At 46.0% G+C, this 19,323-nt stretch overlaps 1 protein-coding gene across 1 annotated transcript in view; it reads left to right on the top strand.

Moving 5' to 3' along the window:
- Nucleotides 1-19,323, top strand: part of Twsg1 (twisted gastrulation BMP signaling modulator 1) — a 38,226-nt gene that overhangs the window by 14,030 nt on the left and 4,873 nt on the right. Inside the window, exons 3-4 of the mRNA XM_027397769.2 lie at nucleotides 12,028-12,127; nucleotides 17,624-17,890. Of these exons, the coding sequence (XP_027253570.1) occupies nucleotides 12,028-12,127; nucleotides 17,624-17,890 (367 nt within the window). The remainder of the gene's footprint in view (nucleotides 1-12,027; nucleotides 12,128-17,623; nucleotides 17,891-19,323) is intronic.

Below are 19,323 nucleotides of genomic sequence, written 5' to 3'. Positions count from 1 at the left end.
AGGCCTCAAGTGGAGGCCACAGCACCATGTAGGCCTACACATGACTGAGCCCTGCAATGTGTTGATTGAAAGGTTGATTTTCTTTTTCTTTCTTTCTTCTTGTCTCCCTTTCTTTCTCCCTTTCTTTCTTTTTTCTTTTAAGATTTATTTATTATGTACACAGTGTTCTGTCTGCATGTGTGTCTGCAGGCCAGAAGACAGCAGCAGATCTCATTACAGATGGTTGTGAGCCACCATGTGGTTGCTGGGAATTGAACTCAGGACCTCTGGAAGAGCAGCCAATTCTCTTAAGCATTGAGCCCTCTCTCCAACCCTGAAAGGTTGATTTTCAAATTGTATTCAATTTGACTCATTTAAATAGCTACGTGTAACTAGTGGTTACTAGTACCGAGTGTGAAAAGCTGAAGACTCACTGATAATGCCACCGTTTAGAAATGTGTGTGTGTGTGTCTCACTTCTCTTTCCTCTATGGCAGTCAGTGGTTCTCAACCTTTGGGTCTTAACCCTTTGTGGTACTGAGTGACCCTTTCATAGGGGTCACATGTCAGATATGCATTTTTTTGGTGGCATCACCACAACAGGAGGAGCTGTGTTAAAGGTTCACAGCCTAAGAAAGGTTGAGAACCGCTTGCTTGAGAGCCTTTGTGTGTAGGGATCTTTCCTACCCACCCTTTCTCCCCCCATCTCTCTGTGTCCCTCCCTCTCCGACTTCCCAAACTTGTTTTCTCACCAACAAGGTAGCTTGAGCTGGCCAGAATCGTTATCACACTGCCTGTGGCCTTCAAAGTGTGTGTCCATGTGAGGAAGCTAAGGCGCCCTGCTGTATTGCGTTAGCGGTCAGGGGGCATCTCCACGGGTCACAGCCCCAGCTCCCTGTGGAAGGAGGGACATAAGTCCTCCCTCCTGGTGGCGGAGCAGCAATGTCTCCTGTCAGGGAGCAAATGGGTGGGATCTTAACTGTTCAGTGAACTGGCCGTCTAAGTGGTCTCAGTTTCTTCTAGTTCTGTGCAGTTCTAAAGAGAAACGAGCTATTCATGTGTCAAAAAATATTCTATTAAAGATCAGAATGAAAGCCGAGGAGATCACATAGGGGAGTCAGGCTGCAAACTAAGGCTGATGACCTGAGTTCAATCCCTGAGACCCACATGGAGGAAAGAGAGAACCAGCTTCCAAAAGTTAACCCTTACCTTTACATAGCCATGTGCGTGTGCGCGCGCGCGCGCACGCACACACACACACACACACACACATATTCAGGGAAAAAACTTTAAGATTTTATTTATTTATTTAGTATGTATACAACATTCTGCTTCCATGTATATCGGCACACCAGAAGAGGGCAGCAGATCATATAACGGATGGTTGTGAGCCATCATGTGGTTGCTGGGAATTGAACTCAGGACCTCTGGAAGAGCAGTCAGTGCTCTCAATCTCTGAGCCATCTCTCCAGCCCCAGGAAAATATTTTTTAAAATAAGAATCTTGAAAGGTTAAATATGAGGTGGGAAACCCCTTGACTCAATTCTCCCTGCTCCTTTGATATCCTGGAGAGCCACCTTTAATGTAGGGACTCTGGCCCTTTACTCCTTTTAGTGCCTTTCAGCTATATGACTGAGTAATAAGCTTTCGTTACTATCTATTTATTTTTTTTCCATTTTAATTTTTTTGTTTGTTTTTTTTTTTTTTCGAGACAGGGTTTCCCTGTGTAGTTTTGGAGGCAGTCCTGGAATTAACTCTTGTAGACCAGGCTGGTCTCAAACCCACAGAAATCTGCCTGCCTCCCAGGTGCCGGGACTAAAGGTGTGCGCCACCACTGCCTGGCTCCATTTTAATTTTTAAACTAGGACCTTTCATAACCATGGCCGGCCTCCAGCTTGCTCTGGGATCATGCGACCCTACCACTAATGCTATATTTATTGTCACTAAAATCAGAGGAAGAGCTTTCCTTGCCTTGTGAGCACTGCAGTCAGTATTATATTATACTTTATTATATCATACTTGAGGTAGGGTCTCACTGTGTGGTTCTGGCTCACATGAACTGCTCTCAGAGACCTGCCCACTTCTGCCTCCTGAGTGCTGGGATTAAAGGTGTACACCACTTGGCTGGCTGTCTTCAGTATTTTGTACTTTTGGCATAGTTTAGTGGTGGGCTGCTTCAAATCTATGTGGACTGAAGTGCTTCCTAGATTTTTATTTTAATATTGTCACAGTTGATAATACCTGTATCCTGAGAGGTAGCCCAGTATAATAATTAAGAAGAAAATTAACTTGTGACTCATACTTATTGCTCCAATTCTAGGGCAAAAAGATTGTGACTTGGGAACTATTCTGGGCTACAGAGTAGGATCTTGTCTCAAAAAACAAACAAAACTGCCCCCCAAGAAACCAACCCCCCAAAAACCTAAATGAACATGAGCTTGGTGGCTGGGGAGGAGGACCAGTGGGTACAAGTGCCATGTGAGCAGGCCTGATGGCCCAAGCTCAATTCTGCATAGAGGTGGGTGTGGCAGCCCACATCTGCAACCCCTCAACTCCTAAAGCAGGACAGGAGGCACAGAGAAGAGAATCACTTAAGGTGGTTGGCCAGCTAGCCTGGAGTCCACAGAAAGACGTAAACAAGAGACCTGCCTGCTCAACAAGGGAGAAGGTGAAACCAGCTCCTAAAGCTGTGTTCTGACCTCCACCTGTGCCCTGGACACACTCGAGAGTGCTCTCTCTCTCTCTCTCTCACACATACACACACACACACACACACACACGCATGCACACACACACACACACACGCACGCACGCACGCGCGCGCTAAAAGGGATATGAACTCTGGATCCAGACTGTCCACATTTAATCCCCTTCATCTGTTTACTGGATTTACAATGTTGGGCAAATGAGTACATCTTTCAGTGCCTTAGTTTCCTGTGTAAAAGTAGGGATAACAGACTGCCTGTGTGGCTGATGTCAAGTGGGCGGTATTATGAGCAGGCCTGGTACTTGGAGTTCTGTAGTTACCGCTACCCTATGTTTCTTCTTTCTAGCTCTGTGTGACCCCCCCACACACACACACACTGTGGTTACAAGTATACTCTGAAGCTGCACAGTAATGGGGTTTTCCTTTAATGACTGAATATGTTAGCACTGACTACACATTCACACGGGGTACATTTCCCTTCTTGGTCTGTGATTGCCTCCCCCGTGGAATGCTTGGCAGTGGTGTTTCCAGGTTCTGCTGATACTCCGTGGCTGAGAAGCAAACTGGACAGACCTCACATTCGTGTATCCCCAAGCTGTCATTGTTTCTTGGGTCCCATGTTTTGTCATTTGGAAAATGCCTTCATTTTGTTGTAACTTTTGTGCCTTTAAGTCCTCAGGTTGTCTGTGTGGGAAATAACCTTCTAGGCCCTATATTCCTGAAAATAGACCTTTTCTGGTTGTGTGCCTGCCTGATGGATATAGAATCTAATGTTTTACCGCCATTTCCTCATTCTCTACTGGAATCCGCATCGCCGCTCAGACGTCTGTTACCAATTCATTCCTTACTCCCTATGAGTGACTGTTAGTATTTATTTTAAAGCTTTTAGTATAACATCTGTCCTAGTGCTCTGTTGCTGTGAGGAGACACCATGACCACAGCAACTCCTACAAAAGGCAGCATTTGATTGGAGGCTTGCTTACGGTTCAAAGGGTGAGTTCATGTCTGTCAAAGCGGGGAGCATGGCAGCAGGCAGGCTGGAGAAGAAGCTGAGAACCGTCTCTGACCCACAAGCAGGAAGCAGAGAGAGAGAAACAGGGAATGAGTGGGCTTTTGAAGCACCTGCTGCTCTCCTAGAACCGAGGCTTGATTCTCAGCACCGCTCAACAGTCACAACAACCCTCTGTAATGAGATCCCAGGGATCTGATACTCTTTTTTTGCCTCAGTGAGCACCAGGTACACACATGGCATACGGACATACACACAGACAAAATACCCATACACATAACATAATAAAAATAATAATTAAAGAAAGACATACACACAGGCAAAATACCTGTACACATAAAATAATAAAAATAATAATTAAAGAAAGACGAAGATATGGTCTAGGGACGTGACGCATGTGTCATTTAACCACTGAGAGCTCACCTGTCGTGAAAAGCTCCAGGTTCAATCCCCAGCAGTATTCAAAACAAAACAAAAAAACAGGAAATAATGCTATAGAGGTTTAAAACAAAATGTCCTTAGGAATCTTGGATTTTCTTATGTCATTTCTGCTGAAATGACAGGATGTTAGGACATTTGCCTATGTTTAGTCCTCTGTGTTCACGAAATAACCAAATATAAAAAAACGTTTCCCTGGGTGGTCATAGCCATGTAAATATTTTTACAAGGATGGTTGCTTGCAGTTAGGCCAGTGTGCAGTCATCCCAGCCACTCCTACAAGTTGCTAGGCATAAAGGTGGTCCCTATGTAAATGTTTATTCTGTGCTTTGATTCGGAAGAAATCTTGCTTTAAACACCAATGAGCACATGGCTGTCTTGGTGCGCAGCCTTGCTGAGTGGGTGGTGCAGTCAGTCACCCTGCTTGAATGGAAAGTCATAAGACAGGGCGCTGCTTTTGACAAAGTCTTTACTGTTTTGCTGCTTTTAGAAAAAGGAGTTTTAGGGCTCCTAAGATAGTTGAGGGGGTAAAAACACCTGCCATCAAGCCTGACAACCTGAGTTCAATACCTGGGACACACGAATGCGTACACAGCACACTTCCTTCCTTGCACGTGCTTGCTCGTGCAAACACATACATGCACTCTCTAAAAAAAAACATGTAATTAAAGATAAACTGTAAATAACATTTAAAATCAGATCAGTAAAAAATAAATTAAGCTGAGCGTTGGTGGCGCACACCTTTAATCCCAGCACTCGGGAGGCAGAGGCAGGTGGATCTCTGTGAGTTCAAGGCCAGCCTGATCTACAAAGAGAGTTCCAGGACAGTCTCCAAACCTATAGAGAAAACCCTGTAGGCTTCTTGACAAAACAAACAAAATTTAGTTAATTAAAATATGCATCAATCATATTGTTAGACCCCCGAAAACTCAAGTATCCGGGGTCCCAGGCCACGTTCTCCGTCACCCCAATCACCAGGCGGATTCGAGAGCTTGCTGCAAACTGCACGAGGCTTTATTGTAATTTAATGAGCTAACCCCATGTTAGCTCGGGTCTTTCACCCACCCGCCATGGCGGACAGCTAGAAAAGACAGCTCCTAGGGGCTCCCAAAAGATCTTATAGGGCAGCGTAAGGGGAGTGTCTAGGGGGTACGCACAGGCTTACGATTGGTGTTGATTGGTCAACTGGTTGTTATGGCCCATAGGCCCTCCCAGGGTGGTTGCTATGCTCTCTACGTCATTGCTGTGTGCTTGTCCGTAAAGCACACCCAGAGCCATAAAGCATAGTGCCACCAGCTAACTTCTGATTGGCTCCTTGTCAAGAGACAGGCATCTGACTTTCTAGTGACTAAGGTTCCTATGTCTACGTTGGTCTGTTAGCTTTCTATCACATGACAGACAACCTCAGATAATCAGTTTATATGATGTGATGTTAGTCTTCATTGTCAGCTTGGCTGGGTTTAGAGTCACCCGTCAGTAATGAGACATGCTTCTGGGCGTGTCTTTGGGGGCATTTCCAGGGAGGCATAGCTGAGGAGGGGAGACCCACTGTGGAGATTGGCCGCACGTCCACCCAAAAGACTGGGGGCCCAGACGGAATAGGAGGACAGGGAGAAAGCCAGATGCCATCTCCTCCTCTCTGCTCCTTCCCCACTGAGATAGAAGGTAAGGTGGCCTAGTTGCATGTGCCTGCTGCCTCAGAGCTGTGGTCATGCCGACCCTACCATGGTGACTGTGAGCCAGAAGGAACCCCTCTCTTCCTTAAGTTGCTTTTTGTCAAGCATTTGGGGATAGCATCTTAGTTATTGTGGTATTGCTGTGAAGAGAAACCATGACCAAGGCAACTTTTAAATTGGGGGCTCGCTTACAGTTGAGAGCATTAGTCTGTCATCATGGCAGGGAGCATGCCGGCAGGCGGGCAGACACGGTGCTGGAGCAGTGGCTGAGAGCACAGCTGATCCACAAGTTGGAGCTGAGGGAGAGAAAGAGACTGGGCCTGCTGTGGGCTTTTGAAACCTCAGAGCCTACATCCAGTGACATCCTTCCTCCAACAAGGCCACACCTCCTAATCCTTCCCAAACGGTTCCACCTGGGAACCAAACACTTAAACTAAACTTCTGGGCCTGCAGGGGCCGTTATCTTTGAAACCATCACAGCACAGAAAATAACGAACACACCTGCGTTACAGGTATGTTGCTTTCCTGGCTTCAGTTGTGGTCGCCTGTCATGCTGTTTGGGCCTGTGGGTAGCACAGTACATTGTGTGTGAGCATGAGGTTGGAGGAGGTCCAGTCACTTCATTGTGGCTGGGAAGCAAAGAGAAATCGAAGAGTTAAAGTCCCCATAATCCCTAAGAATCTGACACACACACACACTCACACACACACTCACACTCACACTCACACACACACTCACACACACACACACACACACACACTCACACACTCACACTCACACACTCTCACACTCACACACTCACACTCACACACAGACACACACTCACACACACACACACACTCACACACTCACACTCACACACAGACACACACTCACACACACACACACACTCACACACACACACACACACACACACACCGGTTACCTTACTTTCTTCCACTGGCCCCACCCCTGAAGGTTCTGCCACCTTCCCACTGGCTCTTCGGGCTGGGGATGAAGCCTTCAATACATGAGCCTTCAGAGAGAGAGAGTATATCTGTCTGTCTGTATGTCTTATCTGTCTTTCTCTGTGTGGGTGCATGTATGTGTGTTAAGAATGGGCAAAGCTTAGCGGGGCGTTGGTGGCGCACGTCTTTAATTCAAGCACTCAGAAGGTAGAGGCAGGTGGATCTCTGAAGAAACCCTGCCTTAAAAAACCCCAAGGGCGGGGGTGGGGGAGGGCGCGGGGGGGGGGGGGCTCCATAAGTTGTGACTGCTTTTGGCTAACACATGGTCATTTCTAGGATGATGTTATCATAGTTCATGAAAACAGCCTACTTTTTTTTCTTTTTTTAAAGATTTTATTTATTTATTATGTCTTCTGCTTGCATGCTAGCAGAGGGCACCAGGTCTCATTCAAGGTGGTTGTGAGCCACCATGTGGTTGCTGGGAACTGAACTCAGGACCTCTGGAAGAAGAGTCAGTGCTCTTAACCGCTGAGCCATCTCTCCAGCCCCAAAAACAGCCTACTTTTTAGTGTGAAATTAATTTAGTTATTCTGTTGCAATTTTTCTAAAACAAGTTCAAATTTTAAAATACTTTTGTTAATTCTAGCTATCATAAGCCAGAACTAATGCTTGCTAGTGGAGCATTTTGTCTGCCATGCCCAAGGCTGAGTTCATTGTCCAGCCCTAGAGGAAAAGAAACAATGCTGTAGCCTTTTGTTTTTAAGGATTTCTCTTATTTTTATGTGTGTGTGTGTGTGTGGCAGAGGCCAGAAAAGGGTGTGGAGAGCCTAGAGCTGGAGTTACAGGTGGATCACCTGACAGGCTGCCCTACCTTTGGCTTTTAAACGTATAGTTTAATAAAGTAAAAATCGCAGTAGTTTAATTGCTAAAACTTTGTTATGTGCAATATACTAATGTCTTAGGCTGTGAAGAGACACCATGGCAGTCTTATAAAGAAAAATACTTTACTGGGGCAGCTTACAGTGCAGAGATCCAGTCCATTATGTGGCAGGAAGCATGGCAGCAGCAGGCAGACCTGTGCTGGACGGTAGCTGTGAGTTCTCCATCTGGATCCCCAGGCTTAAGCTTCTGAGACCTCAAAGTGCACTCCTAGTGATGTACTTCCTCAACAAGGCCACACCTACAACAAAGCCACACCCACTCCAACAAGGCCATCCAGCCCAATCGCTTAAAAGGATGCCACTTCCTGTGAGCCTATGGGGGCCGTTTTCATTCAAACCACCAGGGGCTGGAGAGATGGTTCAGCATTAAGAGCACTGGCTGCTCTTCCAGAGGACCCAGGTTCAGTTCCCAGCACCCACATGGTGGCTCACAACTGTCTGTAACCCCAAGATCTGACACCCTTACACAGACAGACATACAGGCTGTTATGTTTTTGTTTAAATTAGATATAAAGAAAAAGAGGAAAAGAGGCGGATGAGACATATTAACCAGTTTATTATGGGCCCGGCAGAGTAGGGAGACTGAGAGAAGAGAAACAGGGTTAATGGCTGACCGCTATGGCCCGTGGCCATAGAGGCAGAGAAAGCGTGGAGGTGGGAGAAGAGACGAGCAGAGCGAAGAAGCAGAGAGAGTGCGGGGAGAGAGTGCAGAGAGAGAGTGCGGAGAGAGTGCGGGGAGAGTGCGGAGAGAGAGTGCGGAGAGTGAGTGCGGAGAGAGAGTGGAGAGAGAGTGGAGAGAGAGTGCGGAGAGTGCGAGAGAGAGTGCAGAGAGAGAGTGCAGAGAGAGTGCGGGGAGAGAGTGCAGAGAGAGAGTGGGGAGAGTGCGGAGAGAGAGTGCGGGGAGAGTGCGGAGAGAGAGTGGAGAGAGAGTGGAGAGAGAGTGCGGAGAGTGCGAGAGAGAGTGCGGGGAGAGAGTGCAGAGAGAGTGCGGGGAGAGAGTGCAGAGAGAGAGTGGGGAGAGTGCGGAGAGAGAGTGCGGGGAGAGTGCGGAGAGAGAGTGGAGAGAGAGTGCGGGGAGAGAGAGTGGGGAGAGTGCGAGAGAGTGCGGGGAGAGAGTGGGGAGAGAGTGCGGAGAGAGTGCGGGGAGAGAGCGGGGAGAGTGGGGAGAGAGTGCGGAGAGTGGGGAGAGAGAGCGGAGAGAGTGGGGAGAGAGAGCGGAGAGAGTGGGGAGAGAGAGTGGGGAGAGAGTGGAGAGAGAGTGGAGAGAGAGTGCGGAGAGAGAGCAGCCGGGAAGTTGGAACTTTTTTTTTTTTTTCTTTTGGTTTTTCGAGACAGGGTTTCTCTGTGGCTTTGAAGCCTATCCTGGCACTCGCTCTGTAGACCAGGCACACAGTAAGATTTTGGTTTACACGAGGAAGTCTTCTCTTGTAATCATCTTGCCCTGTGTTGGCCTTCTCCTAACCATCCCATTTTCTTGCTTTTGTGAGACTCTGTTTTTTAAGAAAGGGTCTGTGTGGCTCTGGCTGGTCTTCAGCTAGCCTTGAACTCTTGATCCTCCCATGTCTTCCTTTCTGAGTGCTGGGATTGAAGATCCGCACTCTCACGCCTGGTTCCATTCTCCTGTTTACAGTTTGCACTTGCCAGGTGTCATATAAGGAAACCTTGACGACGATCCCAGTGCCCTGGCTGGTCTCTTTCACTTAGTGCACATTACGTGATCAGACTGGAGCCAGGAGCCGGCCAGTGGCTCAGCAGGTGGCGGTGATGACCGAGTGTGATTTTGGTGGCTGTCCTCTGACCTCCACATGCATGCCATGCCACGTGTGGCCACACACATGTGCATACATAATAAAACCAATTTTTCACAAAATTTTACCCAGCCTTATCCTCCTTTCATTTATGCTTTTTAAGACATTATCCACACTCTCACTACACCCTCCTGCTAGTTAACTGAGGATAACTGAAAGCATACATTTTAGTTTTCCATTTAGTATAATCTGTTTTTTTTCTGTTATAAAATTACTGAAGTGTGGTCACTAAGTTTAAGAACATCTGGTGGGGTCCTTCACACAGGGAGCAAGTGTCCTGGCTCTGACATGCCAGAGCAGGGTTGCCAAGGCCCTGAATCAGAGGAAATATGTCACTGTGAACTGGGGTCATCTGCACCACAAGGAAGCCCAGCACTTTCTCCCTTGGACAACAGATGATGTCGCCATTAACTGGCTGAAGCCATGAAAGAGAAGTACCAGATTACAGTCTCTGGTCTAACCTCAGTTAGTAATACCCATTTTACCTTTACAAACAGTGACTCAGCTTGGACAGGCACTTGTGAGAGTCAAAGGTGCCTATGTTTAAACAGCCGAAAGGATTTCAGCTGAGGATTGGCTGATTTTCCTCTGAAAAAGACTAATAACTAGTTACCTAAAGGCCAGACACAGCAAGCTTTGTATTTCTCATTCCAAATTGTATGAGGCAGTAGTGTCCGACTCACCACAATCAAATCCTAGCCACTTGCTAATTGAATGTTACATGCATTTAATTTCTTCATTTGAAAACCGAGGCTAATCTCCCTGAGACAGCATGCCCAACACTCCGAGTGGTGCCTGTGGTTAAACAGAACGACTTGAGAACTTTGGGGAATGTGGCCACAGAAAATGATTGGAAGCTTTGAGTCACTTTCTTTTTTGGGCTTCTGTGACTGTTTGATTTGGTCACATGTTCCATTTGAGTAAGCAGAGAACTCAACTTTATTCATGGTGAGGTTGGTAAAATATATAAATAACCCAGCTCAAAGAAAATTCCACATTTTAACTCCATCATTTTTTTCTATTTAAGAAGTAGGAGGATTTTCAATTACATTTATGGTTTTAAAAGTGGGCTAAGGAAGTTTTTGAAGGAGTTAATAAAGACCATATCTGCAGTCCTATCACTCAGGGCAGCCTCATACAGTGCACGCTGTCCAGACAGCAGCAAGGACAATACAGTAACGAGGAGGTTGACAAGGTTGTAGAAGAACGAAGAAGAGTGAAGGGCTGTTATCTGTGGTTTGTCTCAAAGGTGTGCTGTCATGCAAGGTTTTTAGCAGGTTTTGGTACTAGTGTGTTGCTTATTTTTATAGCATAGTATTGTATAATCATTATTTTGTTAGGCACGAATCGAAAGGGTGGGGAGATAGATAGGTGAGTTAAGCCCTTCCCTGTGAGCATGAGAACTGGTGCTACGATCCCGGGTGCCCGCAGGCCCAGTGTGACTAGTCAGATGAGCAGAGACCAAGAGCTGTGGCCAGCAAGAGAGTCTTCCTCAGTATGTAAGATGAAGAGCAGTTGAGGAAGACACGTGACATCATCCTTAGGCCTCCACATGCACATGGCCACACATACACATGCCAGAATTTCTCTAATGGGAGCGTTATTAACACAGCATCTGCAGATTCGTGCAATGGAAGCCGCCATTTGTAAACTGTGTGAAAGGCACTGGATATTTTTATTATGTGTGTGTGAGTGCCCAAGTATAAAATCTGTGCACCATGGGAGTGCAGGAGCCCATAAAGGTTAGAAGAGACATCGTGTCGTGTGTGTGTGTGTGTGTGTGTGTGTGTGTGTGTGTGTGTGTGTGTGTGTGTGTGTGTATGCCTGTGTGTGTCATACCTTGCAGCGGTAGCCCTCACATAGTGTTTTGGTTTGCAGTGTTGGAGATTGAACCTAGGACCTTGTTCATGCCACAAGTGCTTTTATTGCCGAGCAGCATTGCTGGCCCTTGCTTTGATGTGTTTTTAAGACCAAGTCTGGCCTTACTGCAATTCACCTAGCTCAGCCTCTGGAGGGCTGAACTCTTTAGGCTTGAACCACCACACCAGACTTCACACTAACAATTGTAAAAGGATATTGGTGTTTTGTTTTGAAAAAGAAGTTAATGTGTGTAGTATTTTACCAGTGTTTATGTATGTCTTAGGGTTTCCATTGCTGTAAAGAGACACCTTGACCATGACAACTTTTTTGTTGAATAAAAAGTACATCAGGAATAATTTTTTTCATTTTCTTTTCTTTTTTTTTTTCATTTTCTTTTTTTTTTTTTCTTTTCTTTTTTTTTTTTTTTTTTTTTTGAGACAGGGTTTCTCTGTGTAGCTTTGTAAACCAGGCTGGCCTCGAACTCACAGAGATCCATCCGCCTGCCTCTGCCTCCCGAGTGCTGGGATTAAAGGCATGCACCACCACTGCCCGGGTAGGAATAAATTTTTATAAATGTAAACACTGTGGGTTATTCCTTTGCTCAGAGAGTTTTAGATATCTCTAATCCTTGGGATTTGCACTTAAATTCTGTCTTATTTTCAGGAGCTCTGCCAGTGCCGGCCTGGAGAAGGAAGCTGCCCCTGCTGTAAGGAGTGCATGCTGTGCCTGGGGACCCTGTGGGACGAGTGCTGCGACTGTGTCGGTGAGTTGGTGTGCACTGTGAGGGCTGTGGTTCTGTCGGTGAGTTGGTATGCAGGGCAATGCAGTTTCCAGACTTTTTCTTTGAAATCACAGAATCCTTGACTTTAAATAATGTAAGTTTCTTAATCAGGATTATCACTGTTGTGATGTGACACTGTGACCAAAGCACCTTGGGGAGGAAAGGGTTAATTTGGTCACAAGTCCACATTGCTGTGCATCAGTGGAGGAGTCCGGACAGGAACTGGCAGGCAGGAGCTGACCCAGAGGCCATGGAGGGTGCTGCTTATGGCTTGCCCAGCCTGCTTTCTTATAGAGCCCAGGACCCACCAGCCCAGGGATGGCCCCACCCACAATAATCTGGGCCCTCCCCAGTCGATCACTAATTAAGAAACTGCCGTATAGGCTTGCCCACAACCTCATCTTTTTGTTTATTTTTTAAGACTATGCAACCTCATCTCATGGAGGCATTTTTCTCAATTGAGGATCCCTCCTCTCTGATGAGCCTAGCTTGTGTCAAGTTGACATAAAACTAGCCAGCACAAAGTGTACCATATATGTAAATAAGTACTGTATAAGACAAGTATCTAGAGAATTATATTACTTGTATATAATTATGTAAAAATAGTTTAAGTAAAAAAGATTAGGAAGAAAGTGTAGGAGTGAGGAATCAATGGAGAATATTTTTAGTTTTTAATCTAATTTATTTTTATCTGTATGGGTGTTTTGCCTGCCTCTATGTCTGACTATGAACAACATATTTCTTTTGTTTTTTTGAAGACAGACATCTCTGTGTAACAGCGGCAGTCCTGGAACTCACTTTGTAAATCAGACTGGCCTTGAATTCACAGAGATCCACCTGCCAGCACTCAGGAGGCAGAGCCAGGTGGATCTCAGTGAGCTCAATGACAGCTTGGTCTACAGAGTGAGTTCCAAATTATAAAAGATTTTAGAAAAAATAATGCACGAGTGTGGTGATGCCTCAAGAGTGGAAGGCTGAGGCAGGAACCTGTGGCCTCACAAGCTTGAAACCAGTGTAGGGGGAGAAGGGAGGGCTGGAGGAAGGCAGGTGGTGCATGTCCCAGGAAGAAGTTCACACTGACCTCATCAGGGTTGTTGGACCGTTGACCGGATTGTGTAGACAGAAGAATGTCCCACTCGCCGGGCATTGGTGGCTCACACCTGTAGGGAGGCAGAGGCAGGCGGATCTCTGTGAGTTTGAGGCCAGCCTGGTCTACAGAGCGAGTGCCAGGAGAGGCTCCAAAGCTACACAGAGAAACCCTGTCTTGGGGGGGGGGGATGTCCCACTCGCCATTTTTCCTTTCTTTCTTTTTTTAAAATTTATTATGTATACAGTCTATACAGTCTTCTGCCTGCACGCCAGCAGAGGGCACCAGATCTCATTCAAGGTGGTTGTGAGTCACCATGTGGTTGCTGGGAATTGAACTTAGGACTTCTGGAAGAACAGTCAGTGCTCTTAACCACTGAGCCATCTCTCCAGCCCCTGCCATTTTTCCTTTCTAAAGACTGGTATGTATTAAGTGAACAAACAGAGTTTCCTTGTGAGGTTTTCATACATGCATGCGATACACTTCTATCGTATTTACCACCCCTGACATCCTCTCTTGTCCTCCCTGCTCCTACTGGTCCTCTCCTGACAGAGTCTGGTGTGGAATATTAGTTTAAGGTGTGTTACACTCATTTATCCTGAGGAACATTTGCTTAATGATGCCAAGTTGTGTTGCTTTCTTTTATATTGCATTTGTTTAGCTCTGTGAAGCTGTGATTCTTTGCCTGTCTAAAACACCTGATTGGTCTAATAAAGAGCTGAATAGCCAATAGCAAGGAGAAAGAATGGGTGGGGCTGGTAGGCAGAGAGAATAAATAGGAGAAATCTGGAAGAGATCATGAGAAGGAAGAGGACTCCATGGACCAGCCACCCATCTATACAACAAGCTGTGAAGTAAGAAGTAAAGAGAGGTATACAGAAATAGAGAAAGATATAAACCCAGAGGCAAAAGATAACAGATTAATTTAAGAAAAGCTGGCTAGAAACAAGCCAAGCTAAGGCCAGGCATTTATAAGAAAGAATAAGCCTCCTTGTGTGTATTTATTTGGGAGCTGAGTGGTGGGCCCCCCAAAAGAACAAAGAGCCAAAAAATTTTTAGAAAAACCCAACTACAATAGTCCCTTTCGTCCTTTGGTATCTTTGTTCTTTTTAGACAGGGTCTTACTGTGTAGACCAGAATGACCTCGAACTTGCTGTGAAGACCAGGTTGGCTTGGATTCAAAGATCCACCTGCCTCTGCCTCCCAAATGCTGGGATTAAAGGTGTGCACCACCACGCCCAGTCTTTATCTCTTTTAAAAAAAAAAATCCACAGAGGGAAGAGAGAGCACACACCGATCTTTAAAAAGGTGTAATAGAGGGCAGAGAAGAGCTGGACTGAAGAAAAGTAATGGCTCTGAGAGTTCAGCAGCCATGCGGGTGACCTGAGGGACAGTCCTGGATGAAGGCATGAGGAAGGGCTCTGAGAAGCTCTCTGAAGAGAAACTGGCCTTCAGACTTTCAAACGTGTTTGAGAAGCAGAGTAATTTCTCAAGAAATGCTGAAGCTTTGTTCTGTGTCCAGTGATCCTAAGCTTAGAGGTGCATGTGTGTCAGGCTACTGAAGCTCTCCTCACAGGGGTGGAACCAGCCTAGATGTCTGTCAGCAGGTCGGGATGAAGAAGTCATGGTGCCTGTACTCAGTGCTCGTGAAATTCCTTTAAGTAACTCGAGCTTAACAGTCATGAAGTCCTTACCGTAGATGGTTTTTCTTTTACTTCTTCACTTTAAAAGATGAGTTTCCTGGACTTAACAGCCTTTACTCTCATGGTCATTCCAACTGACCTTGGTGGCATGTGCTGTGATCCCAGCGCGTGGGAGACCGAGACAGGAGGATGGCCACAAAGTGAGGCCAGCCTAGGCTACATGGTGAGTTCAAGGACAGCCTGCAGTATGAGAGACGCTGTCTCAGAACACACACATGCTCACACTCACATGTTCACATTTGCTCACGTGCACGCTCGAGTATATTCACACACGCTCACATTCACTCACTCACACACTCACAGGAGCAGTCACACACACACTCACACTCACTCACAGGAGCAGTAAACAATATGCTCTCTCTTGATACTTTGATGCCTGACATGCATGCGATTTTGTCATCCTTGGCCACCATGCCTAATACTCGCCCTTTTGTTTGATTTAGTAGTCTGTTGAGAATGCTTTCCTTGATATTCTTGTTTACATTACTGAGATTCTCATTGCCAGTATTTGCTGGGTTTGTTTTAGCTTTTGAAAGTCTCCAATCTGAGCGGAGTCTCATCAAGCCCCCGCTGCTCTTGTGCGTGCTGCTTTTCACACTAGCCTGTGACTTCCCCTCATCTGCTTGTTCAGATCCCTGATAGGTTTTTGGTTATTTATTTATTTATTTATTTATTTAATTATTATGTATGCAGTATTCTGTCTGCATGTATACCTGCAGGCCAGAAGAGGGCACCAGATCTCATTACAGATGGTTGTGAGCCACCATGTGGTTGCTGGGAATCGAACTCAGGACCTCTGGAAGAGCAACCAGTGCTCTTAACCTCTGAGCCATCTCTCCAGCCCCCCGATAGGGTTTAGAAGTGCACTTTTAGGCTCCTTGTCCTCTCTGTGGCAGCTGTGACCTGTGGCAGAAGCATGCTGCCTGGCTTTCCATGATCCCGTGCTGAGTGCCGACTGGCCTGCATCGCACTCTCTGCAGCCACTCCCAAGGTCTTCTGATGTCCTTATTGTCCTGTCTCAGTTCTGTTTCTACCTTTTAGCTGTCTTGTCACCATTGTGGGTCCTGGTTGTTTTCTTCTCTTTTTTGTTTCAAAATAAAATCCGTCCTTTATCACCCCAACTCTGTCCCTTCATAGTGTTTCCAAGTGGCAGTTCCTGCCCTGTCTTACTTCAGCAGTCCCTCTCCGTGTCCTGGTTTAATGCATTACTATTTAAAGGACAACCCTTGACAAGACTTTTTGTCCAAAGTTGGTTAAATGCACAAAACTGAATTTTCTATAATGACCTTTCTGATAGTAAGTACTGGAGTTGTAATTCTGACCTTTGAACTCTGGCATTTGCCTTTCTTTCATCGATGGTTTAGTTCCACTTACCGCAGGAAGCGTGTGTGTGCCATGCAGTCTGCAGCAGCATTGCTGCTCCCTGCACTGGTTTGCTTTAGCATGTGGTTGTTGGAACAGGCAGCGTGGGAGCCGAGAGAGTGATAACTATGGCGCTGTTCCCAGGTTGTATAATAGGAGACGAGACATTGTCTCTGTCGGGTCTGACGCCTCACTCATGAGATCATTTCATCCTTGATTCTGCTGTACAGCTTAATTCTGAAGTTTAGATCTCTTAAACTATATGAGAGAAACACGTTATTCTACTTAGCTCTTGCCAAATTCCTTAACAAAATGTAAAAACAGAAGAGATAAGTTTTCTCCTTTCTGAATTTGTAAAATTTAAGAATTTAAAAATTTTGACTTTTCAAACTTTTACTCCAGGGAAGATATGAAACTCCGTATTAGACCTAGTAGATACTAAACAAAAAATGAAGCATAGTTTTGTTTTTAAGGTATGATACACAGGGAGTGTCCACCCGGTGTACACCAGGCCCTCAGCTTGCTCCCCAGCAGCATGTAAACCAGCTGTTGTCACACACACCTGTATTCTCAGCACAAGGGACAGAGGGAGGAAGCTTGGCAGTTCAAAGCCATCCATGGTGTTATGACTTGAATGTGAAATGATCCCCATTGCTCGTGTATTTAGATGTCTGGTCCCCAGCTGACGGTGCTGTTGGGGACTTTAGGAGGTGGCACTTCTGGAGAAGTCCCACGTCCTGCTCGTTCTGCTTTGTGGCTGTGGGTGAGACACCAGCCAGGGCTTGCAGGTGTGCCACGCACACCTGTTTGTACAGTGCGGGGACTGGGTTGAGGGCTTGAATAGCATTTTAGCAACTGAGCTGTATCCCGAGCCCTGGTGCCCAGTTTTCACGCTCACACTGTTTATTGAGTCAGTGAAGGTTAACATTCCTTCCATGTCTTACACACTCACACACACACTCTCACACACACAACACACACACACACACACACACACACACACACACACACACACACACACACACACACACACACACACACCGGAGTGCCTGTGTATTCCTGGCTGACTGTGTATCTGTGCTACCAAAGCCCTGGAATCTCATCCCGGAATCCTGTGACTGGTGGGTGGGTAGTTTGCAACCTTTGTTCAGTGAGTGGTTCTCACTGTTTTTTGTCCTTTCAGGGAAAAAAAAGTCTGGAAAACACGAAGCTGTAATGCTGTAAATCACAGTGTTAACACACAGAGCCTTCATTCCAGGTGATTAGCAAAACCCTGAGTGTTACTATCTGTGAGGAAAGTACATTTTTCTTCCTTTGTCTCCCCAGGGATGTGTAACCCTCGGAATTACAGCGACACGCCTCCTACTTCAAAGAGCACGGTGGAGGAGCTGCATGAGCCCATCCCTTCCCTGTTCAGAGCCCTCACAGAGGGGGACACCCAGCTGAACTGGAACATCGTCTCCTTCCCTGTGGCAGAGGAGTTGTCCCACCATGAAAATCTAGTTTCCTTTTTAGAAACTGTGAACCAGCCACACCACCAAAACGTGTCTGTTCCCAGTAACAACGTCCACGCGCCTTATCCCAGCGACAAAGGTACCCATGCACTGTGTGGCCCGTGACACCCACGCCAGGTTATCTGTCAGGGCAGCTAGTTTGGATGTGTGTAGTCTGCAGTAGATGGTGACTGGGGAGGCACACCAGCATGGAGGCTGTGTCAGACTGTACGTTTCTTCATGAGATGGCGCCTGTGCGTGTAGTCAGGTGACTGTCATGGTTCCTCATCAGTTAAATGTTTGCACATGATGCCAAGGTCATCAACTAGTTTATTTTGTTTTGTTACTGTGTCTGAGTGTGCTTCTGAGTGTGAGCACACACACCATTGCACTTGAGGAGGTCATAGGACAACTTTGAGGAGTCAGTCCTGTCCCCTCCCCCCAGCTATGGATTCTGGGATTAAATCAGGTTGGATTTATACAGGATGGGTTTTACCTACTTGCTGCCCATCAATTAAGATGTTGTGGACAGATTGGTTTTTCGGTCCTCCCACTTCCAGGTGTAAAGTGCCCCATGCTCTTCTCTGTGGACGTGATGGTTGATCACCGTCTGAGAATCGTAGCAAGGGATATTTACTAGTGAGAATAGGCCATATCTTAATTGTGGAGTATAAACAGCTTGTAACTATGGTAAAGTCTTTAATGTGTTCAATACAGTTTACAGCAGAAGAATAAGACATTTATGAAAATACAATTGATGTGGCTTTTGTTTTAGTTTTTGAGATAGGGCCGAGATGTAGACCAGGCTGGCCTTGAACCTGTAGCATCCTCCCTCTGGGACATAGCTGTTTGCACCACACCTCGCTTGCTGCTGAATCTTAAAGCAGTAGATGAGGGATGTGCAGACACTTTCATTTGAACTCCTTTGTTAACGTGGATATTTATATGCCTTCCATTATAATCTGACCTATATAAAATGGAATTTTGTGCATTAACGATAAAAGCAAAGCGGTTTTGTTAAATGACAGTGTGCGTTCTTGCCTCCTTTCAGACGGAGTTGCTTTATAAATCAATGCTGGGCTTTGGGAAAGATTGGAAATGTGTAGAAAGCGATGACAGCGCTCTGCTGCTGTCCCTCCTATTGAAATGGGATGACCTTCATAGGTAGGCCTTGGGTCATAAATTCATGACAGTGGTAGACGGAAGCCAGTTTCTTGAAACAAAAAACAGCTAAGTTTTTCCTTGGTGCCTCTTCTTCCTTGTGGTATTTACAGACCCTCGACTCCCAGTTTGTCTTTAACTGATGGTTTACTCTGTCTGCCTAGTTCTTTGGACTCTGATCCCTCTTGAGTCTGCAGGGGCTAGTCCATGGTAGGTGTTCAGTAAGTAACACACTGAGCAAACTTAGATGATATGAATTAGGCTCTAGTCACTTGGTGACTTGCTCACTGCCAGTCTTTCTGCCTCACTACTTCCCACGTTCCCATTTCTAAAAAGCAAGAATTGTTTATTGTTATTGTGCATAAATGATAA

The sequence above is a fragment of the Cricetulus griseus genome, chromosome 2 (assembly GCF_003668045.3).
Source record: "Cricetulus griseus strain 17A/GY chromosome 2, alternate assembly CriGri-PICRH-1.0, whole genome shotgun sequence".
Taxonomy (NCBI): Eukaryota; Metazoa; Chordata; class Mammalia; order Rodentia; family Cricetidae; genus Cricetulus; species Cricetulus griseus.
Note: the sequence above shows the minus strand (reverse complement) of the source record. Positions and strands in the feature narration are given on the sequence as shown.